Source organism: Urocitellus parryii, chromosome 14, assembly GCF_045843805.1.
Source record: "Urocitellus parryii isolate mUroPar1 chromosome 14, mUroPar1.hap1, whole genome shotgun sequence".
NCBI lineage: Eukaryota > Metazoa > Chordata > Mammalia > Rodentia > Sciuridae > Urocitellus > Urocitellus parryii.
The window spans coordinates 11,062,834-11,087,404 of NC_135544.1; the positions used below are offsets into that span (position 1 = coordinate 11,062,834).

The following is a 24,571-nucleotide window of genomic DNA, read 5'->3' on the forward strand; positions in this document are numbered from 1 at the left end:
TTTGAAGTCATTCTGATATGCTGTAAGGTGGGAGGTAGAGCCTTATCTCAGATAAGGTGGGGTTCTTCATAAATCTTAGGTAAAGTATTTTAGTTCTGAAGTTGATCTTTGTCTCTCTTTTTAGATATCATTTTATAAAGTTTACATATATTATTTCCTGAGTGTATGAATATTTGCTAATTCACTATGATATTACATCTAACATGTGAATCAGGGAAAGGCTGAGAGTTTTTAACTTTCTTCTTGTGTGGAAAAGTGGCAAAAATGTTTTATAATATTAACCTTTAAACAGATCAGGCTCCCATTATCTTTTAAAATACCTTTAAAATTTCATATCCCAGTGTAAAAGGTAACATGAGGTTTGGTTACAAAACATAAAATGATATAAATAAATCTCCAATAAAATCTGTTATCCTTATAAGTTTAAAATTACCATTACAGACAACTTTAGTTTGGAAACATCAGGTTGATAAAATGTTCCTTTAAGTCTTTTAGCTTAAAGACTTGTATACCTGAAAAATATGAACACATTTAATATGTAAAGAAGAGAAATGTACCACAGTTACATTGCTGTTTTTATATTAACCAAGTTTAGCTTTAAAGAAAAATATAGACTTTGCAATGTAGACAGTACTCTAAAATAACAGTTGCTATTTAACCACAGATGTACAAACCTTAATTTCTCCAAGATTAGTTGCTCTAGAGAATAAAACTTAACAGACACAATGTAATTAATATTTTAAGAAGTTTTTATCATTTTAACATATAAATCAACTTTGGTTTATATCAGCACATTAATATTTGTTTTTAGAGAACAACCTTGAAGAGTTTTAACTATTTGTGTTACATAGATAACCAATTTAGTTATATATAAGCCTTTTAATATTTATCCTTTATTTATAGATCTTTATATTACTTAATTAGTCCCTATTGTTTACTTAGATGTATTACAATTTTACTTTACCACATTAAGACTTTTTTTTTAACCTGGAAACATTTTTTTTTTTTACTCAAGCTCTTTTTGTAGTTAGAACCTTTTAATAATTTTTAATCCATTGATCCCTCTTTCTGTTTATACTTTGAAATAAACCTTATAAATTTCTAAATTTAGGTAAATTAATCCATTTTAATAACATAAAATACTTTGAGCAGTTTAACTTTGTAAACCAATCAGATCTCCATAACAAACACATCCATGATTAATTTTATACATGTCAGATCTAATTTATGTATTTTTTTTAAAAAAAACAAGGTATCAGACAAGTGCACTGAATAGCATTAGTAATTTTTTTTTCCTGATGAAGAAAAATTCTAGAGACAATGGATATTAGACACTTTATAGACATTAACATTTTATTAGCAACTGTTCCACCACCTAGAAACAAAACTGCATTAGAAACTTTAAAGACATTTATACTTTCATTATTTTTCCAATTTAAATTGAAACTTTTAAATCATATGAACCAAAGTTATTTAGATCCATTTTTAAAATTTTAATTTTGAGCTCATATGTCAATTTTTGCACCAAAGATATGTAGACATGGCAAGACATGTAGATGGACAGTCCACCAGTGCACCTACACAAAACAAACAGACAAACAAAAGCCTTGTAGGTTTTTTTTTTAAAAAAAAAACCTATTAGATTAAGAGTTAACCCTTGTAAATTTGCCTTAGAACAAAGCAGAGTGTAATCAGAGAAACATATTAACCTACACCTGTGAGATAAAAATCATGAATCTAACAAATATAGAATTTTAAAAGCCTTTTTTGGCTGTTGTACTGAGAGGTCCTGCTCATCAAAGCTGAAAAGAGTTCAGAGAACATAAACAAATGACAGGGCCTGAACTCTCAGAGTTTTATGCCGATTAAGACTTTATTGCTGGCCAGCATTGGACACTCTACTCTCTAAAAACAAGATGGTCAGAGTGATGCACTCCCTTCAGTTTGGCCCGGTATTTAAGCCAAAAAAAAAAAACCCACAAAAGGGACATTTGGGGTTTAACCAATGCAAGAAGCCAAGTTACAGAAGCAGGAGATTGCAGTCAGGTGGAGGGAAGCTTAGCCAATCAGAATAAGCCCAACTTTCTGTTTCTTCTCAAATCAGAAACCTCATACCCAGAAAGATGCATGTGAAAGAAACGGTTTAAACGCAGGCCTAACTTACTATTTTTCATTGACTCAACATTTGTTAACTCAAAATGCAAAGAAATGTTATGTCAACAAACAGTGAGGACAATCCTTTAGTAACTACTCAGACCTTAATGGACATGAGGAAAAATCATGACAAGATGAATCTTATGATTATTATGTATGCAGAAATGGAGTTTAATGTGTTCAAAACTACTAGAATGCAACATGAGTGACTCTGCAGATAATCCCTATGAATGTCATTTATATTTTTAAGTGTTTATACAAATCTCTTAGAAAACACAACAGACTCTACAGTAGAAAAACATCATCAATGTCATTTTTGTGGGAAAGACTTCAGTTACATCTCTGAGCTTAGACCCGACCAGAGAATCCATATAGGAGAGAAACCATATGAATGAATGCCGTCTGTGTGGAATAACCTTCGGTCAATAATCTAACCTTAGAAAACACAAGAATACCCACAACAGAGAGAAAACATTTCAATGCCTGCTGTGTGGGAAAGTCTTTAGGAAATTATCTCACCTTCGGCAACATGAGTGAGTTCCCATTGGAGAGAAACCATACATGTGTCATCTGTGTGGGAGAGACTTCAGTGTGTCTTCTCATTCCTGACAGCAAGAGAGAGCTCACAATGGGGAGAAACCACATAAATGCTCTCTGTGTGGGAAAGCCTTCAGTCCATCTTCTAAACTTAGCCTTCATGAAGTAACGCACAATAGCAAGAAACACACGTTGACTGTGGATAGGGAAGCCATTCGCCATCACTCTACCCTCAGGACACAAGATGCCTCCAACTGGATAGATGCAATTCAGATGTAATCTACATGAGAAGTTTTTATGATGCCTCTGAACTTACAGAACACAATCAATCTAACACTGGAGAAAAGCCGTAGGTATGTCATTTAAGCGCTAAATACTTTAGTCTATCTTTAATCCTAATATTTTCCTCCTCCATTCTTGTAACTTTGTATTTTATTTTTGCATCAATTTTTAGTTAATAATATTTCATTATTTCAGTCAAATCATTCTGTGTGTATTGTGGTTTTCATATTTGGCTATCTTTCATTTTATTATCAAGCCAGTTTTCCTCCATGGTGTCACAAAATTATGTCCCATTGAGAAGAAAATTCCTTAGACCAATTAAGTTGAGTAGAGTTTATTGAAATAAAGGAAAAAAAACCATAATTCATGAATTAAGTAGCAAGTACATGCAAACTGGTTCTGAGATGGTTCAACAAGCACCATCTATGGAGGACTGAGAGGCTTAGAAAACAACTTCATTGGCTACAGCTTAGTCAATTTAATACCCAGTTGATTAGAGCTTAATTAGCTAAATCTTTTCAGGTTAATTAGTAAAATATTTTCAACCTCGTTAATTGGTTTCAGGGGTTCCCACCATCAACCTCAGTTCAGTTACCACCATTAAACTCTATATTGGTATGTTCTGTGGAACCCAGTTCAGGGGCCCAGTCCAAATTCCTGGCTGCTCACAAATGTTATTTAAAAGTCCATGGATTCCTATGGTCCTCAAAGCCTGGAATGTTTCTTATACCTGAGAAGTATGTGAGAGCATTTGTAAAAGAATAGAAAGTTGGTTGAATTTCTCTAAGTCCCCTTTATAATGGCCTAATGTCTTCATTCTTCACTTTGTGTGAGGATGGTAGCTGTAGAGTTGTCTTAGAAATTCCAATAAAATGCACAGGGTATGTTTCCAGGTAAGACCTCATTAGATTTAGTGTTTTTTAATCAGGGTATATCCCCTATAATGTGGTCCTGATTAGCTTCATCAACTGGTTTTCCCTTATAAAAGGGAAGCCAAGTGGAGAATAAGTTTCCCAGAGAAGAATTCCCATGCTGGGAGAAGAGCCTCTAACAGCTCACTTGTGGATCCTGCCTCGGAAATAGGGATTAGCTGAGGTAGCACTTCTCTTAGCTCTGCTGCCCAGACCTGAAACATCAGGAATACCTCCTGAGCTATTCTCTTCCTGAGGCTTAGTGAAAAATCTCGAGTCTGGAGGGGCAATCTGCCTAGCCGAACCATGGACTGACTCATTAGCCAGATCTTTAAAAACCCTCTGCACCAGAGTTTATCAGAGGTATGCTGAGAGTGGATCCCAGGAGACACCTTGGGATGGCAGAGGAGTGGAGCCTATGCTGGAAAACCAGATCTGTGGGTTTGCAGCTAGGTTGGTGTGGGCCTGTGGGAAGTGAGGAACTGGGAGCATTCCAACAGGGGGACACAGGTTAGGAAGGCTTGAGAGAGTTAGGCTCTCCACAGATCCATGAGGGTACTGCTGGGGCTGGCTTCAGTGGGTCAGAGGGTTGGAGAGTGGTGTGAGGACATTTGCTTTCAGCTCATACAGCCTGAAGACTGGGCACCCACTGGGTGCCCTAGACCCACCTAGGCCTGCACTCACCTTGTCCAGACTCCCTCCACAGTCCAGCATCCACTGCTCCCAGGATTGCCAGGTGGGCTCCCCGGACTCCAGTCTCCCCACCTTCCCTGGCCCCTTCACAGCCAGCCCCCAATTCCAGGCATAAGGCCCTGATCCACCTGGTGGCACAGAACAGCTGGGCCCTAACTTGCCCCAAGTGCCGCTTAACTGTCAGTCCCACCCAGTGGATCACACAGCTTCAGTCCACCAGGCTGCTTTGCTGCCAGACCCTCCTGGTCCAGCACACAGCCTTCTTGCTGGCTCACAGGATCCAGTGCCAGGGCCTGATCCACCTAGCCCCTGGTCCTGGCCAGCAGCTTTGTCGTCCACCTGCAACCCAGCTTCCCCAGCCTCCCACTTCACCTCCAGGTCTGCAGCCCCTCACTAATCCCCCAAGAAGGAAAATTAGGAATCCTTAAACCCAACCTCAACTCAGTGAACAACCCAATAAGAGGAAGGATGCACAATCCATGGCCCAGACTCGCTTAGATCACACCTCAAGAAGAAACGGAAAGAAAACCAGGTGGGCAGACAGTGAACACATACACTCACTGTTTTGTCCTCTGTAGTGGATACGACTCCTTGATTTCTTAACATTTCACCAAGATTTTTTATTGTTGTTGTTGTTGTTTGTTTGTTGTGGTAGTTATGTTTTCGTTTTTGATTTGAGGTTTTCATGTTGGATTCTTGTTTTATTTGAATGTGTACTGACTGATTCAAAGACTCTTTCACATGTTCATATTTGTTTCCTCTCATTTCTAGCCTTGTTTTTTCTTTCTTTTTTTTTCTTCAATTTTTTTTGTTTTGGTGTTAGAGTTTCTATGTTTTCTTGATTATTTATTGAAAGGTGTGGTTTCCCCATGCTGTGTATTTTGATGTTGTTTTAATTTTCAAATGTCACCAAAACATGGCATCAAGTTATATGTGAAATCAATATTTATTTATTTTTATTGACAATTGAAATGTGAGTTGATCATAGAGCAAGAGGTGTTTAATATGAATATTTTGTTCTTGGCACAGAACTTTCCTTTTGATGCTTCTCATGGTTTCATTTTATCCTGGGTTTAAGGGGCTCACGATAGTCGGTATAGATAACTGGTGTTGGAACTGGTAGAAGAATCCACCACTTTCTGCAGCATCTAATCTTTCTTTGGCAGAAAGAAATTAGCTCTTCTATTGCTTTGCAGGTAGGTCTTCTGCAGACGCCTCCAAGGCCAGTACAATGGCCTTCACCAGAACCTAAGCCACTTCTTACTGCTGAAGAAGAGAATCAATGAGATAATTAGCTCATGTAGGAAATGTAAAGCCAGCAACACTCTGAAGTATGCTGTTGGGGTACATGCATTGCGTGCCTAAAAAAGCTAACAAGGGACATGGAGAGGGGGAGCTGGCCCTTCCCCCTCTCCCCAATCCTTTGGAGAAGATCTGGAGGGAATGACCTGGGTTGGGAAGTAAAGGAATGTTCTCATAAAACATCTGACAGCCACCTGAGTAGTGGGATTGCAGCCTATCTTATCCTCCCCAGCCCCTAGGCATGACATGACCATCTATTGTATTGTGGCCCACCACCACCCAGGAGTAAGTAACAAAATATCCAAAACATCTCCATTTTGTCTTCTACGTTCTCTCTTTGGGATTGATAAACAGTGATATGGACTTTGTAGTTCTGGGGTTGAACATAAGCAAACGGAATAATTATGTTATGAGCATCTCTGTGAAGAAAAGAGGTTGAATGAAAGACTCAGTTTAATAGCTCCATCTCACTGACTGCCCTGTCCACTGGCTTTTGACTTCACCCAAGGGCTCAAGTATTTACAAACACCTCCTTCCTTTTCTTATAGATTTTTGGCATAAGTAATTTGAACTTTAGAACCAAACTTGGTAAACTTGATGGTGAAACAATAAGAAAGTTGACAAAATGTATGTCCCAAATACAGCAATGTCTTCATTACTTAGTCTTTTGTATGAATCCTCAGCAAATATTGACTGAGTATACTAATAGAAAAATAAAAGTGAGAAATGTTTTCTATTCGTACAGAACTTACATTCAGTGAAGAAAATAAAACCACTCAAGACTAAATAATTCAGAATATGGGAAGAGCCTAGGAAAAAATAACCCAATTATGGGCAAGATACAGTCTGGATGATGGAACCATGGAGCATTTGAACTGACACCTGAGTGTTGGGCAAGAAAAGATAAGCAAACATCTGGGTGAGAGCACTTTAGACACATAGAATAGCATGAGCAAGCTCCCTGGCTTAGTTATTTAGAAAACAGAAAGGAGACATTGAGCATGTTGGAAGAGAAATGTGTTTTAATAGGAAAGGAGTTGAGATACTCTAGGATCAGATATGGGTGGCTTGCAGCCCATGATCACCTTGCAGATGTGTATCATGGCTGCTGTAACTGCCTTACTGGAGTCCCTTGGGGATCCCTATTGTAATGCTTCCTTTAAAACACTCAGTGTTGGGCCTTTTCTGTCCCCTGTACCCTCTTCCTTCTGATAAGGGTATGGTCAATTTTTCATGGAAAACTATTTTGTGAGTAGTCATTTGTGGTGACTGCCTACCCTAAGGTAAAATTTGTTTTTGAATTATTTAATAATAATTTAAAACTTAAAAGCTGTATATATTTATGATGTACAGCATGAGGTTTTGATATGCTGGAGAATGTCAAAATCAAGCCAATTAATGTGAATGATTTCACACATTTTCTTCAATCTTTCTTTTCTGGTAGTGAGATCCAGAAAAGTGTATACTTATAATTTTCAAGTATACTCTATACTATCATTAACTCTACCTACCATGTTGTTATAATACCCAATATTTCTCCTAACAGAGGATTTATGTCAGAAGACATCTCTCCTGCATCTGAGTCACATGAGTACTTAAGAGATGGTGGTGGCACTTGTGTCCTCTGAGTGGTACCAGTGGACCAGCCATAGAGCCCAGGTTTGCAGCAACTGACAGTGAGAAAAAAAAAAAAAAAAAAGAAAAGTACTGGATTCTGGAGGGGTGAAAAGTGGACATTCGACACACAGTCACCCCGTTGCCATGTTGGTAGTTGTGTGGCTGCATGTAAAGAGCCAGAGAGTTGAGATCAGGTACTTGAGCATGCAGGGTCAGGTGATGCCTAGCTTTATGTAACTGAGCTGGTACCTGGAGCAATGGTGCCGACAGAATGTGGCTTCAGGGCCCAGGCATGAGAAGGCTGACTAGAGTTGTGGCTCTGGGAACTGACATGCAATCACATGTGGAGTAGCACATTTGTCACACTTATGAACACTGGCATGCATAGTGACCATAACTCTGGGTCCTGGTGCATGAATGTGTTCCCTAAGGTTTGTGGGCTTTAACTGGAGCACAAGCATTAGGATCAGTGACTTTTATTGTGAACTAGCTCAGTATGGTAATGGCTTCACTTTCTCAGGTTTGGATGACGAAGTGTAGAAAGAGAACTGGGTTCTTAAAGTGGGCACGCTTTGGTTGCAGCCTGTAAGTCAAGGACATGGACAGATTTAGAATGTCAGTTGTTATCCTGGTGCAGCACAAGAGCAACTGCTTCTTTGCAAAGGTGAAGGAAATGGGCAGCCTCATATCCCTCTCTGGGATTTCCAGAGTGGGAATTGCTCTTGGAATGGCTGTTAGTAACCCCAGTGGCAAAACATCCTAGTGTCCTCTATAGGACAGGCTGCTGAGGAGCACCATGTTTCTCACCACATAATTATACTGTAGTTTCCACCTTTCTTCTTTATTCTTAGCTATTTCTCAATCTCTTTGTGTCTCTGGTAGGCTTATCTTAACAGCAAACCTTTCTATGTGGATTGTCTCAATTTTTATTGTGCTCTTTTGTTTCTGGGTGTCCTTAAGTAAATCTTGAGTTTTCCCAGGACTATTTCAGTTTATGGATACACACACACACACACACACACACACACACACACACACTCTGTATGTGTGAGGGGGGTGAAGACTGTTATCACCCACTTGACTATCTTGATATCACTAATCCAATTAATATCTTTTAGTTTCTTCATCTTTTGATTAATTTAGAAGCAGAGTTACTTTCTCCATATGTAGATGTGATCTATTTCAATGGTTAAATCTTAGACTTTTACCAGTTAGAAAAAAAGTAAAAGTTTTGACATTCCAAGAGAGTCTATCAATATGCATCTGAAAGTATATTAGAAGAATATTGGAAAGTTGAATTTTTTTGTTGTATCCAGATAAATTCCTTCAGATGCACTATGTCACAGCAAAGTTTAATTAATAAATCTTTGTATTGGCAAAACAAATGACTCAGTGCTACAGACCTCAGAGTGAGAGAAGCCGAAAGAGTTAGGACAATTGTGGTTAATAGCATCATTTGTCTTCCCCCTCTGTGTTGGGAATTTATACACTGTCAATGATTTGTCATCCATGAGATAACTTTAGATTCATTAATATAGAGAGACCCTATTAGGAAGATAATTGTTTAGTATCAACACATCACTTTTATTTATATGTAACTATTGAGAACACTCTTTGGTAAGCATGATAGGACAGTGTTTGATAGGCAGAGCAGAATGATATATTGTATACACACACATATACACACATATATATATATATATTTATCATTATTCATATTGTTATATGATATGTTATATCTATATAATCATATATTATGCCCAGGCAATCAACTTATATAAATAGTTTTTTGAAAGGGGAGAATTGAAAAGACCATCATCACTGATACTAGTAAAACATATCTAATACAGAAGAGAAGCATATTGCTTTAACAAAGTTAAAATTCATAAACAATGCATATACCAACTTCAAAGCAAAATATTACCCTCAATCCTATTAACAGAAGAATACAAAAATCCCTGTCCTCAATATTATATTTCTATAGTTCTGAGTTTTTTGACAATGACATAATTTATAAAAAGGATAGAGAATGATGACCAGAAACTCACTGATGTCTTCTCTACTTCCCCAAATACCATGGGATTGACATAAGGGGCATTTTGAAGAGTCTGTAATAGCTTCTACACTGGCAATTCCAGGAACTTTAGTCCTTGGGGGTCCAATTTGTTTGTCTTATTAGTATTCACTCATTCTGTCTTGCCGACCTGATCATCCTTGATGGTGAAATCATAGCTTATACTTAATCCACCATTGTTCTATGGTCTAAGATGGAATGCTACCTTGATTTGTAATTCAGAATCTTAGAATTTCATCCATACATCAGTATCAAAAATCTCTGAGAGGCACAAATAGTTTGATTAGACTGAAAGAACAATTGAGACTTTTGGCTATATTTGAAGATACATACTCTCAAGCAATTGGTGCTCTAGAATAAATACATACTAGGGAATCTCTTTAAAATCTTTTCAAAAATGGATAGTAATTTCCTAGAATACCCTCCCCTTAAAGCAAAGACATAGCCCTTGATATTTAGCTTGAGCAATGGACACTGTTTTGGTCAACATGGAGAGGAGTAGGAGTTCCCAGATGGTCAATTCTATCATCAGTAGAGGAAAAGGGCACAATGATTCTTGGGCCAACAGCAATGCTAGGTTGTTAAGCCTGGAACTCCTTCACTGAGACACATCATTGAGTTGGTCTCACTGAAGTAGGTTTGGATGGCAGCATTCCCATTTTAGACCATGGAACAATGGGGGATTAACGATGAGCAGTGAGTTCACCATCAAAGATGATCAGGTTTCTGATATGTGGATGCTAACCCCTAAGAAGGGAGGATAGTAGGAAGGGGAAGTGTAGAAGTTCATTGGATTAGACAAAGGGGAATGAAGGGAAGAGAGGGGGGATGAGAATGGAAAAGACAGTAGAATGAATTGGATGTAATGTTCTTATATGAATATACAACCAGTGTAACTCTACATCATGTTCAACCCCAAGAATGGGATCAAAATTGTAATAGGTTGTTCCCCATGTATGTGCAATATGTCAAAATACACCCTACTGTCATGTATATCTAAAACAACAACAACAACAACAAAGATGATCAGGTAGGCAAGGCAGCAGGAGTAAACATTAAAGAGATAAGCAATAATTTGGACCCTCAAGGATGAGAGATACTGGAATTTCCAGTATGGAGAAATAATCAACAGCAATGTACAATGTTCAAAGACATAAGAGCTATGCTACAGAGTTTTAAAAACTGTAAGAAAACAATATAGATGATCAAATAAATTGGCAGGCTTAAAGAAAATGTTGAAAAACAAAGTGGAAGATGTTATTGACAAATTACTTGGAGGTGAAAAAGCATCAGAGAATGAAGAGAAGCATTCAACTTATGCCAGAAGGCAGTCCTGAGATACAAGGACTGGCATTATCTAATTCAAATCCCAGGAGAAAAGAAGAATAAAATGATGGACATTTGAGGAGATTCTCTAAAATAAGTCATGCAAAAATCAATCAATCAATTCAAAGAAAAGTACTTTAAGATGTGATATAAAATGCAAATTAGTTAAGCTCTAAACCTTATAAAGAAAGGCCAGATCATGACTGAACAGTGGGGCTGGAGCTCAATGGCAGAGTGCTTGCCTGTCATGCATGAGGACCTGGATTCAGTCTCAATTCCAAACAAAACAAAAGCAATAAAACATATGATTTATAATGGAATTATGATTAATCTAACTGTGACAACAATAATGAAACCAAAAACAAGTGGACTTATACCAACCAATGTTGAGAGAAAATGACTGTTCATACTGAATTGTGTACGAGAAATTCCACCTTCAGGAAAATTGATAAAACTAAGAAATTGACAGGTAAAGACTCAAATGGTTTTCCACAAAGACATCTACAGTAAGAAAATCCTGAAAGGTGTGTGTGTGTGTGTGTTTGTGTGTGTGTGTGTGTGTGTGTGTGTGTGTGTTGGAAGAAAGGATTGACTAGAGAAGGGGACCTAAGAGTCAGGGTGGGATTCTGAGGGAACACCATCGTACTTGTGGTAGTGACACTTCTTCTAACACAGGGACCTGAAATGAATGGCATGGATGCTTCTCCTTCTGAGTAGGACACAGAAGGTGACAAAAGGAATTGCTCTTGCCCTGACAAAGAGAGTAGGTTGGATAGTCTATACATCCTAGGTTTCTAAGGCCCCGCACAAAGCCGAGGGCTCAATGGGAGTGGACTAACTAGGGTTCTGAGTGAGGAGGCCCTACTGACAGGGCACTCACAGCTGCTTTCCTATGTGAGTGAGCGTCAGGAGCAAGAGGAAGGAGCCATTGATAAGAGAGGAAAACAGAGATGCTGAGCCTCAAGCAGTGGTTTGAAGGCAGGGTGTGGACTTTTGGAGAGTAGCATTTCCAGGGTCTCAGTAACAGACTCACAAGCTCTTTTTATGACCTTGCAGAGAGTGCTCCTAAGCAAGTCTGTGTGAAGTAGTCATGTTAAGGCCCCCATGTGAGCACTGGATGCTGCAGTTGGGGGTCAGAGAGGAGAACCTCAAGGTCTTATTCTGAGTAGCAGGCAGCAACCACTGCCACTTGGGTCAGAGGAGGGGAAACGAGGAGACCCCCACTCCCTGTACTTACAGGGGCAAGATGGAGCTGCACCATGAGGTCTAAGGCGGGGCAAGACAGCTGAGGTGTCCGTGCACCTGGCTTACAGTGAGTGTGGTGCAGGGGCTTCCTGAGGTGGGTGAGGACAGGGCCTTGAGAGAGCCCCGGGGGTGGAGCAGTGCAGGCTTCCTGAGGGGGCATGCAGGAGAGCCAGGAAAGCCTCCATGGTTTGCCTGCCAGGCACTCCGTGGTAGGGAAACTGCTTGAAGAGGTTTGAGAGGGTAAGTCGTGAGGCCAGATTGGGGTGTTACGGTTGAAGGTAAGCATCCTAGAGAGAGAGAGCAGGTGTGCCCTTAGACAACGCATTCCACATCTGGAGATCAGAGAAAAGGTCCTGGGGAGAATTCAAAGGGATGTGGGTGGCTGGCACCACTGAGAGTGAATGGAGGCGAATGGAGGGAGGAGGACCAGGAGCTGAGCCCTGAGGCTCTGCAACAGGAAGGGTCATGGGAGATGGGGGGAAGCAGGGATGGACACTGAGGAGGTGCCTGCAGAGGGCGGGCTGAGGGTCAAGTGAAGCCTCACCTGGAACCAAATGAAGAAGGTGCATTAGGAAGAGGGTCGTGGCCTCTGAGTGAAAATCGAGTGAGAAGCCTAGTAGGTTGCAGAGGGAAATGACCATTGGCTCCAAGAACTTGGAGGTTAGTGGTGACTTCAAGTAAAACACTTTCTTTGGGGGACAGGACCACACTTTAGATGAATGAGTAAAGACAGAGCAGTTTTCTTCACAGAGTGGAAGGGGTGGGAATAATTCCTGCATGGGATACATTTAAGAGGGGATGAGAGGAGAGGAATTAGAGATCACAGATACAGGCAAAGTGGAGCCCAGAGAAGGGGTGATAACTGCCTCTGCAAGGAAGTTTTTAAAAGCCACCTGGTTGTAATATTATTGCCTTACCTGTCTCTTTTGTAGGCTCATTATGCTGTATTTTCTAAAATTCCAAGATATATGCTTACACATTACATTTTAAACATTTACCGTTGTTTCTTGTCCATAGTCATGCCTTATCCATTACTGTGTGGTAAACTATCATCTTTGCATTTTGGCATCTGCCTTATTTGTTGGAAGTTCCTTTAACTGTCTCTAGTCCTCATGTTCACATTGTAATCATTTAATATCAATAATTTAAATATCATTTAATAATCACTTAATAATATCAAAATCAAAATTTTGGTAAAGTCTGTATGATATTTTAATTTTCATACTTTGTAAGATTTACAGGGAGAGCTCCCTCTAACTCCATATCCTCACCCCTAAAAACAACCAAAACATTCTTTGACTTTTCACTTTGAGCAAAATTGTCCTTTTCGTGTTTGGCTGTTTCTGTAACACTTTCAGGTCCTGGTGACCCTTACTTAGGACTAGATTCTTTTCATCAGTTTCATCTGTCTCTTCTGAGCTAATAAGTGGATATAATAATAAATGCTGGCTCAAATAGTCCTGTCAGATCAAACCACTCATAAATAAATGTCCATGCTTCACAATCGAATCCCAAGACATGCAGTAAGGCTGAAGCAGAACTCACGCTGCTTGGTGGCTTGGTGAGTGGCAGTGGCAGGCCTCTTTCCAGATGCCCTACCATCATCCTGCTCAACCTGTTGCTGTTAGGTTTCTGAAGATCTGATCTGACCTGCCACAAAGCTTTCTCAGCTGCAGATCCCTATAATCAGTCAACAACTTACCTGGAGGTAACAGAGTCAAAAAGAAGAGGGAAATGTAGAAAAAGATACACAGTCTCATGGCTGCAGGGCCAGGGAACAGAAGAGGCAGCAACAGGGGTGGAGCCTGGAATCTGGGACGGGGTCTGGAGTCTCCAGGGCTTTTTATGAGGCTCCTGGGCCTGTGGTTTGTTCTTGGTCAGCAGAGCCTAAAAAAAGGGAATAACCTAGTCCCACACATGAATTTCCAGAGACAAAGAAGTGCATGGATGTGGCAATGAATCAATAGATGTAAAAGCAGAAGACCCACCCCAGCCACTGCACAACACTGAAGGGGAAACAAACCAGAGACAGACAGGGCCTAAGTTCAGAGCTCGCTGTCAATGCACAACAGTCGGGATATGTGGTGTTGGTTAAGAAGAGCCAATGGGTCAAGGAAAGAGAACAGGAAGCGCAGAGGCAGACCAGGGAAGTGGAGCCAGTTGAACTTTAACCCTGGAGCAGTGCGAGTTCAAAGGAGAAAAGCTCATCCTTTCAAACAGTGGTGTGTGACCCAGCACTTCCCCACATAGGCAAATACATCAGAGACACAACCACAACTTTCACAAAAGTTAGTTCAATATTGTTCACTATCCTAAATGTAATACAAAACCATAAGTCTCCTCCGAGTTCACAGAGGGAAATTCTGGGTGACCTTGTGTTTGACAATGATAATTTAGGTAAATCCCAAAAGCATGATCCATGAGAGAAATACTTGATAATTTGGGCTTACTTAAAATTAGTAACTTTGCCTATGTCATGGGCAGTGTTAAGAGAAAGAAAGAGAAGTGACAGACTGGGAGAAATTATTTTCAGGGCATATACTTGATAAGGTCCTTGTATTCAAAATATACAAACATTTAAAAAGCTCTATGAAAACTATCAGCCTAATAAAAATGGGCCCAAAGCCTGAACAGACACCTTGCAAAAAGATAGAAATCACCATGTAGGAAACCACTCTACAACACAATTCACTGGGAATGGCACATTCAGATGATATTCCATTGCACACCATCAGAATGTTGAAGGTGTGAATGCCAACCGCACTGAAGGCTGGACAGGATGTGGAAGGATGGCAGCATTCCTTCAGTACTGGTAGAACTCAATGCAAGTTGGCCACTGTGTGGGAATGTGGGACAAAATGTGCCCTTCCGTACGGCTCACCAATCATGCTCCTGGAGTTGACCCACAGCAGTTGATTCATGTCCACACAAAATCTGCATATGAATGATAACAACTTATAGTTGTTATAAGTTGGATGCAAATGAGTTGCCCTTCAGCAGATGAGTGTATAATGAAACTGTTGGACATTCATGCAATTGGATATCATTCATTGATAAGAAGAAATCATCTACCATGTTACCGAAAGGTATCAGGATTCTTGAAAGAATATTTCTAAGTGCAAAAAGTTTTCCAGAAAGATAATATTCAGTGATTCTAACCACATTACATTCCAGTAAGGGCAAATGGTGCATTTTATTTAAAAAAATCGGTGTTTGCCAAGGTTTATGGGATAAGGAACGATGAACAGGTGGAGCACAGCAGATTTTTTGTGCATGAACCTATTTTCTCTGACATCCTTAGAATGTACAACACAACCTTCAGAATACAGGTTAAATGTTTAAATGTATATATAGTAAGGGACTGAGTTAATACTAATGTGTCATTATTGATTCATTGGTGATAACAAATAAAATAAATAAACTAATGCCAGCTGGGTCATAGGGATATCCTTGGGGCTGTGAGGGATGTATGAGAACTCTACTTCCACTCCATTTGCTATAGACCATAAAGTGCTCACAACATTCCATTAATTAAAATAATCAATTAACTAAACATCAGGTATTGTAATGAATCAATTCTGTTCTATTGATATAAAGAAAAAGGCACCCTGACATTGGAATTTACTCTCTATTCAACTGTGCTGTATGGTGCATTTTGAAATCAAAGAAGCAAAAGCTCATCTACTATTTTTAATTTTGGGGTTACTGCAGGTACTTTACAATTTTACATGAATTTCAGGATCTTTTTACCAATTTCTGCAAGAAAAGCCTGGTTGAATTTTATTACAGATTTCAAGGAGTCTGAAGATTATTTTGAAGGAGAGTTGTCTGATTAAGAGTGGCATTTCTAATCATTAAACATGAAAAGTCTCTGTCATTATTAAGATTTGCTTTAATTTCCCCAAGCAATCAATATTTTATAGACTTTAGTGAATACAATGTCCCTTCACTAACCTTATTCTTAATTATTTATTTTTTATTGTAAATGAATTTTTTAAATTCTATTTTTGGATTGTTAGCTATTCAGAGATAAATATATCTTATTTTATATGCTGATCTTGTGCTTTGTACATTTTTATACATGTTTATTTGTTCTAGTATTTATGGACACCTTTGAATTTCTACATATAAGATCATGATGTTGTAGTAAAGATGGGTTTACTGCCTTTCACACTGAGTGCCATTCATTTGTTATTTTCCTGACTGATTTCACATGCTATAACGTCCAGCCATATGTTGGAAAAATTATTAAGAATGAACATAAGATGAAGAAAAGTGAGAATGGACATATCAGCCTAGTGCTTGATCTTAGAATACTTTTAGAATCTTACAGTTATATAAGATATTCATTGGATTTTTGAAGATATCCTTTATCAGATTGAGACACTTCCCTTTATTCCAAGTTTGTTTTGAGATAGATGAATAGATACCGGTTTTGTGAAATTGTCACATTTTTCTTCATTTACTGGGATGGTCATGCATTTTATCCTTTATAGTAATGACTTATTAATATACTGCATATTTATTAATATGATCTATTGATCTGTTTCAGGATTTAACGTGACATAGCATTCTTGGGAGTAAATATACTTGGGCATGATACAAAATTTTTGTGTTTTTGGATTCAGCACGCCATCTGTATAAAGATACACTTTACCCAGAGGAAGATCTTATCTTTGCCCTCAGTCACTGGGGGTGAGCTCTGGCTTCTGGGAATGTCCTGCCCCACAGGAGTGTCTGTGTTTGCCTGGGGTCCTCAACTCTGGACAGGACAGTCTGACTGTGGTTTTTGTTCAGAACATGGCATTCACTTCTGACCTCCGGAAGAGTGGAGGCTCTGTGGTTAGATGAAACCTTCAGAGACTGATGGCAAATAAAGGTCAGCCATGTGGGCAGTATGTGGTGGGGTCACAGCAACACGGTACACCAAAATGCACAAGCTTTTTGCTTATCAAAGACACAGGAACCTCTTGCTTGACAAAGATGCCATCACTTCTGTTCTGCATGGTTGGGAGGTTTCTTGTTCGGAGCCCCCCAGAACTTCATCTATCCCCATGGATGGTATCAGTTGTATTATTTTGCAATAATAAAACTGGAACCACCAGTATAGCATTTCCCTAGTTCTGTGAGTCATTTCAGGGATTATCAAAGTCAAAGCTGAGAGTGTCCACAACCATTCCTGAATTTGGATCAGCAGGTGTGAAGTAGGAGTGGCTCTGGGCAGCACCTAGTGGTTGGCTGGTGTCTCAAGTGAGGGGTGGTCTTCTGGGGGCCTTTCCACAGATGTTGCAGCTTGGCAATCTACCACTGGTTAAGGGCTTAGACTTTCTTGGAATTTGGAGGACTGTACCCTTTATTTCATGTTTACCTAAATACTTAACCTGACACTTGCAGAAATTTTTTCATTGATCATTGTGAAGAATGTGACTGTAGTTAAGTGTATAAAAGTCACTGGTCTGGTGGTCTTTTATTCCGAAGGACTTCCAAAAAATTACTAATTTTATCTCTTTCTTATTGAAGGGTCTACTCAAGGTTTATATTGATTTCTGGGTCCAATTTAATAATTTGTGTCTTTCTGGGTGTTTGTCTAATCTTCTAAGTTATATAGTTTGTTGGCACAAAATTGTTTGTATTGTTCCCCTAGAATCCCCTAAATCATGCAAAGTTCTTAGTTTCACAAATGTTGGGGATATGAGGGCAGGAGAAGAGAGAGGGAGAAAGAAAGAAAGAAAAATCTCGAAGGAAGGTACAAGGGTTGTTTTGTCAAAGATCAGTATCTTTCCTGCTTCCCTTCTCATCCAACAGGTTGTCTGTTGTTTGCTGTATCTCCACTCTCAGGGTGGTTGGGGTTACCAGGGTGGGAGGGTTGGTCTTGGGTGCAGGGCTCCTGGAAATGGGGTATAACACCTGCTGGTCCCTGATGGGAGACTGCAGTCCAAGGATCTCCTTTGGGGCCTGCTCATGTGATGTGGGCACCTGTCTTATCTACTAATACCACATGTCAACCCCAGAATTCCTGGTCTCTAGTGTAGTCTCTAAACTGTATCCCACTCACCATCTCCCTTTCTAGTTCCTAATCAGGAACCTTTCTCTCTGGAAGTTGTTGTGGGCTGCACTCTGGGGGCTCAGTGCCTGTCACAGAGACCTGTCTTATTAGGCAGTTCAAGACCAGGTTTTTTGGGCTATGGACTGTCCATGTAGCTGCACACACTGTGCCAGGTTAGTGGCTGCTGGGGAGAGGGGAGAGTTGGAGACTTTAGGTAACTTGATATTGCTTCTAAGCCCCTGCTTGTGTCCCAAGCTTGGAGTTGACCTAACTAAAGGTGGTGATGAAGGTGACCCAAGATGGAGTTGGCTGCTTTCAGCAATGGGGTTTCAGGTTGGATGGGACCAGGTGCTGGTGTTGAACAGCATGTTCAGAGATGCAGCTCTCTGGATATTAGATATTCATTGGATTTTTGAAGATATCCTTTATCAGATTGAGATACCATTCCAAGTTTGTTTTGAGATAGATGAATAGATACTGGTTTTGTGAAATCATTATTTTTCTTCATCTACTGGGATGGTCATGCATTTTATCCTTTATAGTAATGACTTAATAATATACTGCATATTTATTAATATGATCTATTGATCTGTTTCAGGATTTAACATGACATAGCATTCTTGGGAGTAAATATACTTGGGCATGATACAAAATTTTTGTGTTTTTGGATTCAGCACGCCATCTGTATAAAGATACACTTTACCCAGAGGAAGATCTTATCTTTGCCCTGTCACTGGGGGTGAGCTCTGGCTTCTGGGAATGTCCTTCCCCACAGATGTCTGTGTTTGCCTGGGGTCCTCAACTCTGGATTGGACAATACTGTGAATGTCGGCTGTCTATGGACCCAGCGTGGTATTCCCAGGTGCAGGCTACCGTATGCAGGGGACTATGGCAGTGGTTGCAGTGACCCAAGATGCAGGTAATTGGGAGAGCCCCATGTTGGTAGATAGGGGTCCACACAGGAGTGACAGCTGGAGTTCTTGTGTGTGGGTGGTGGCTGGTTGTCTTGCATGGGAGCAGCAGCCAATATTCTTACATAGATGGGCTTCCAGAAGTCCTGTGTGGGTGCTAATGCCAGTGGTCTTAATTGGGCACCTGGAGGTTTTGTGTGGATGAGTGACCACAGGTCCTATGCTGACACTGAGGCCTGGAGACCTGTGCTGCTTGGGGGCCTTGATTCCTGCATGGGAGCAGCTGTCAGGGGTCCTCTGATCATTTTCAGAGAACCAGTATTCCCACTACTTGAATTCCAGGTCTTGGACTGACAGAGAATGCAGCTCCTTCTAGCCCACCATCTTGGATCCCTCCATCAATCTATTTAAAGGCCTGTCAATCTCATTGACACTTTTGAAGAAGCAACACCTGCTTCCATTAGCTTTCCTTATTGGATTTTTCTTTCTACTTCATTGATTTCCACTCTATTTTTCATCATTTCAGATTCCCTTCCCCCAGCTTGGGTTTGCAGTTTTTTCTGAGAACTCAGACTTCATTTTTTTCCTAGTAGAGACATTTAAAGTTATAAATGTCCCTCTTAGCACTGTTTCAGATGCATCGTATAAGTTTGATAGACTTTGGTTTCATGTACATTCAATCCATAATACTAATTCCTGTTGTAATTTGTACTTTGACCTATGTGTTATTTAGAAATTTGTTGGCTGATTTCCAAATGTTTACAGAATTTGTCTCATTTTCTAATTTCTTTCCATTATGGCTGGAGAACATACTATTAAGGAATCAATCTCTTGAGCACAGATTTTTCAACCCCTTTTGACCACATAAGGGAGGGCTTTGGTTCTGGGACTACTTCCTTGCCAAGTTATGAAGGGCCCACCTACCCGGGCTGGCTGATTGCTTTGTGTGGGCATATCTTTCCTTCCTGCAGATTTAATGCCTACCCCTTTGTTCTGCTTAAGCATGTTTGCAGTGATGCTTAGGCACATCCCCAGCTTTCAGCATTTCAGACTCCATGGAGGAGGCAGGCATCTTTACTGTGATGTAAAAGGGGTGAGCACAAGAAAATTGCTCTTCTCCATGGACTCCAGAGGGAATGGGAACTGCTAGCCATGGAGATCGGAGCAGTACTTCTGAAGCTGGCCTTGCTCTGTCTCTTCACTATTTGAGAGAAAACATGGTTTTCATCCAGTGCTTGACTCTGCTGTGTTTTCCTTGGCATTTCTGACATCAAGGTGTAGTGAACAGAACTTTTTGGACTTCCATTCCTGATGTTTCACATATTGATGATCTTGGCCATCTGTATGTCATTGGTGCCCTACCCTGGCATTTGTGATCAGTACGCATATTCTGATCAACACAAACTTTTATTTCAATCTCCTTGTAGTTACTAAGACTTGTTTTATGTCATAGAGTGTGGTGCATCCACGCTCACTGGAAAAAAAAATGTGAATTCTACTACTTAATTAAATTGGACTTAGTTAAATCTTTGGCCTAGTATTACTTGTATATTTGTATCCTTCGCTACCATTGGGGAATTTTCTTTCTTTAATGTTTTTTATAGTTATACTTGACAGTGGAATCATTTTAATATGATTATACAAGCAGGGAATATATCTTATTCTAATTAGAACTCCATTCTTGTGTATGTATATGATGGTAAGATTCACTGTGGTGTATTCATTATGTACATAGGAAAATTATGTAAGATTCATTCCACTCTCTTTCCATTTCTTATCCACCCTTCCTTCCCTTCATTCCCCTTTGTCTAAACTATTAAACTTTTATATTCTCTCTCCTCAACTTATTGTGTGTCAGGTTCCCCATATCAGTGAAAACATTTGACCTTTGTTTTGGGGGGGATTGGCTTATTTCACTTAGCATGTTAGTCTCCAGATCCATGCATGTACTGGAAAATGTCATAAAGTCATTCTTCTTAGTGGCTGAGTAATATTCCATGTGTATTTATCCCACATTTTGTTTATCCATTTAGCTGTTGAAGTGCACATAGGTTGGCTCCTACTATTTCTTAGCTATTACTATTTCTTTGAAGAAGCTTTCTACTCCTTTGGAATTCTCAAATTGCACTTGAACCCTAACAGCTGAAATATTTGCTTTTTTTTTTAGCATTGTTCCAAAAATTCCCACAACATTTCTTTCTTTTTTTTCATTGTTTTTTTTCTTCCTTAGTGTACATTTCCAAACAGTCTATCTTCAACATCACCAATTCTATCTTCGGTTTGTTCTATCCTGTTATAGATATTTTTATCATGAATTTAGTTTTGCTCTGTGTTTTTCAGGTCAAAAATTGGGGGTTGATTTTTCTTTAATTGCCTCCATTTCTTTGTTAAGTTGATCTGTTAAAGCATTACAATTTTTCTCTGTGATTTCTTCAAGTTTATTTAGTTTTCTTAAAAAATTATTTCAAATTATCTGTGGGCTCTCGTAACCTGATGACTATCTGGTCCATTTCTCTTCCTTACTTGGACTGTTAGGTGGAGTGGTGACTTCATGTTAGCTTTGCATGTTTGTTGACATGCAGCTTCACCTGGGCATGGAGGGATGAGGCAGACACAGCTGTCTTCCTAACATGGCTTTATTTCTGCCTGTCTTTCCAGAAATTGCAAGAAGGCTGCTTTCTTTCTTTTAGGCTATCATAATTCCCACTATTTCAGCATTGGCAGCAACCATATTGACATTTACCAGGAGTCTGTAGCTCAAGTTTCAGTGTGAGAGGGCAATATAAGCTCAGGTTTCTACCAAATACACTCTTGGTGTGTTCTTCAGAATGAACAAGGAATGTACCTGGGGAGAGTAGTCCATCTGTGCAAGCCTTTCTCTGTGCCTGGTACAGGCCTAGATGCCCATCAAGAGCTACTGGCCTATGGTAAGTCACTGTATATTTCTGCCTGGCTCTGAGCAAAGTCACCATGGATGGAGCAGCCCTAGGCTTTAACACCATACCTAGAGTGAGAAACACTACCAAGCTCTGTCATACCTATCCCGAGTCCATAACTGCCTAAAGCAGCTCAGCACTGGAGTAGTACAAACGTTCAAACTGTTTGAGGTTGGCAATTTCCAAAGTGACTTTTCACCTAAGGTTTTGCAGCCAGTCATGGGTAATGACATCTACAAGACACATCTGCTAGACTGGGGTTGCATGCCTTCCCTTTGCATTTGGGCTATTCCAGAGGCTCTGTATATGGGCAGGCCTAGGGATGGAGGACAGTAGGAAATGCCTTGTGAGGATTCACCAGTCTGACACAAACCTCCAGGACAAAGCCCTATGCTTGCTCCCTTGACCTCTCCTGAGAATACTGCCTGCTGTTGGAGAGTATTTGCGATAGCAGTACTTTGGTTACCTAGGCTGATGATAAGCCAGGTTGCATCTGAACCTCACAGCCATAAAGTGTTGCACAGTCTGAGGGGCGTACCAAGGCCCATGTGTAGCTGGTGATGATGTGGGACAACACATCAGTCCATCCCAACGCAGTGCAGGTTTCTGCCTAGAGATCTGAATGTGGGCACTGGAATGATGAGTGCTCTGCTCCCCAAGGCTGTAGGACAGGTGTTGGGTGATAGGGACAGAGCCATGCCTTTTTTGAGCCTCATTCTATTTATCCCTCTGACTTCTCTCTACCTGCTCTTCACCTCTTCTCCTTCCCCCCTAAAAGGTTTTCAGTTTTGTTGTAAATGTCCAACTGAAGACAAGAAGACAGGACCCACCTTCCTGTTGTCTTTAGCAGTGGTCCTGCCCCATCTTGCTGCATTCCATTTTGCCAGTAAGTAATGCCCTCACCTCTCTTCTACCACAACACTCTCCTTTATTGTGCTTGACTGACAATGAAAAGAAAACTAATGAGTAAGCTTTTCTAAATTTGGAAGGCTTAAACCTGGATAGAAGCATACAATTTCTGGGGATACAAATTTTTATACATTTTTAATTGATTTTTCCTTCAAACCCATGCCTTAGCAGATGATTGTTCAGTGTGTAATGAATGGGTCTTTAGTAATGCCATAAGAATAAGCATCTCACCAGCTTTGTGAGCTCTTGAGTCAATAAAATTGGACACAGCATCCCCTGTAACCAGTCTCCCTAGAGTTATGCAAAGGAAGGACAACAGAACCCAGGGGTGGGATGTGTAGAAAAAGCCAGGATGGGAAGAAGTAGCCCTGACTGAGGCTTGTAGCTTACGCTTTCCCCCTGGGGGAGGCACACTACTGAACAGGACTGTAGATTTCCCCCTTGTAGAACAGGAAAAATGGACCAGAGGACTTTTATTTTTGTCTTGGTTCTATAGATTATAAAGCACCATGGCTATAATATCTACTATCTAAGCATAACAAGGCAACTGTAAATTTATTTCACTAAAATAGATTTTGCATCTATTTAAAGATACTTCAAAAAAGAGAAACCATTATCGAGGCAACTCATAACTTCAATTAATCTCCTACACATCAGCTCTTCACAGTCTGAGAGAATTGTTTCATCTTAGCCCTGGGGACCTAGTTTCAGAAAAGCCATCTGTTCACCCCAAAACCATGTGGAGTGATGGATGGAGGATGTACCCCCCCACACACACACACAGAAACAGAGAAACACACACACACAATATTGCCACTGAAAGGTGGAGATGAAATTGGATGCACAGCTCTCCTGCTGGTAGGAGTGAACCAGTGGCTTTATTCCAGATCCTGCTGTGGAACTCACCACTGTTAAAGCCTAGAGACTCCAGCTTTGAAACAGCCTATTAATTCTGGCCTCCGTCTACCATGTGTTATTTGTCTCGTGGTTCTTCTCAGTGAAATCTCTTTTGGAGCTTTGCCAGTGCTCTACGTGAGGGCATGGTGACCCTTACCTGGATGACAGCAGTCACAGTGTCTGGCCTGTGACTTCAAGGAGTCAGGGCCCATCTCACATACTTGGTTTTTGCTCTGTTTCTTTATGCTTGGTCTCTAGGAAGGCCCCACTGATAGCAGATAAATGTAAATGTCTGAAGTAAACTGGATTTCCACCTCCATTCTCTCCCAATTTTTGTCTCCCTTTTACTTCTTCCAGATTTCTTTTTCTGAAGTGAATTTGGAATTGTGCTTTTATATATGTTTTACATATATATTTGTTTTAATTAGTTACACATGACAGTACAATGATCTTGACATATCATACATTTGAATCACATGGGGTATAATTTCTCATTTTCCTGAGTGTCCAGGTTGCAGAATCCCATTGGTCATGCAGTCACGTATATACCTACAGTAATAATAAAGTCTATTTTATTCTGCTGTATATTTAGATCCTCTGAAACTCAAAGGGAGATCAGTAGAGTAGAGGAAAGGGACCAGGGGGAGGAAGGGAGGAAGGGAGGGAAAAGGGAAATCCTGGGGAATGATATTGGCAAATTATATCATTCTGGTATGTGCATGTAGGAAGAT

At 40.0% G+C, this 24,571-nt stretch overlaps 1 protein-coding gene across 1 annotated transcript; it reads right to left on the reverse strand.

Moving 5' to 3' along the window:
• Window positions 1-5,634: 5,634 nt before the first annotated feature.
• LOC144250227 (beta-defensin 109-like) lies at window positions 5,635-7,882 on the reverse strand. The gene is made up of 2 exons (XM_077792720.1): window positions 7,828-7,882; window positions 5,635-5,843 (listed from the first exon to the last, which is right to left on the reverse strand). The coding sequence occupies exons 1-2, from the start codon at window positions 7,880-7,882 to the stop codon at window positions 5,635-5,637; spliced, it is 264 nt and encodes an 87-aa protein (XP_077648846.1).
• Between the last annotated feature and the right edge of the window lie 16,689 nt (window positions 7,883-24,571).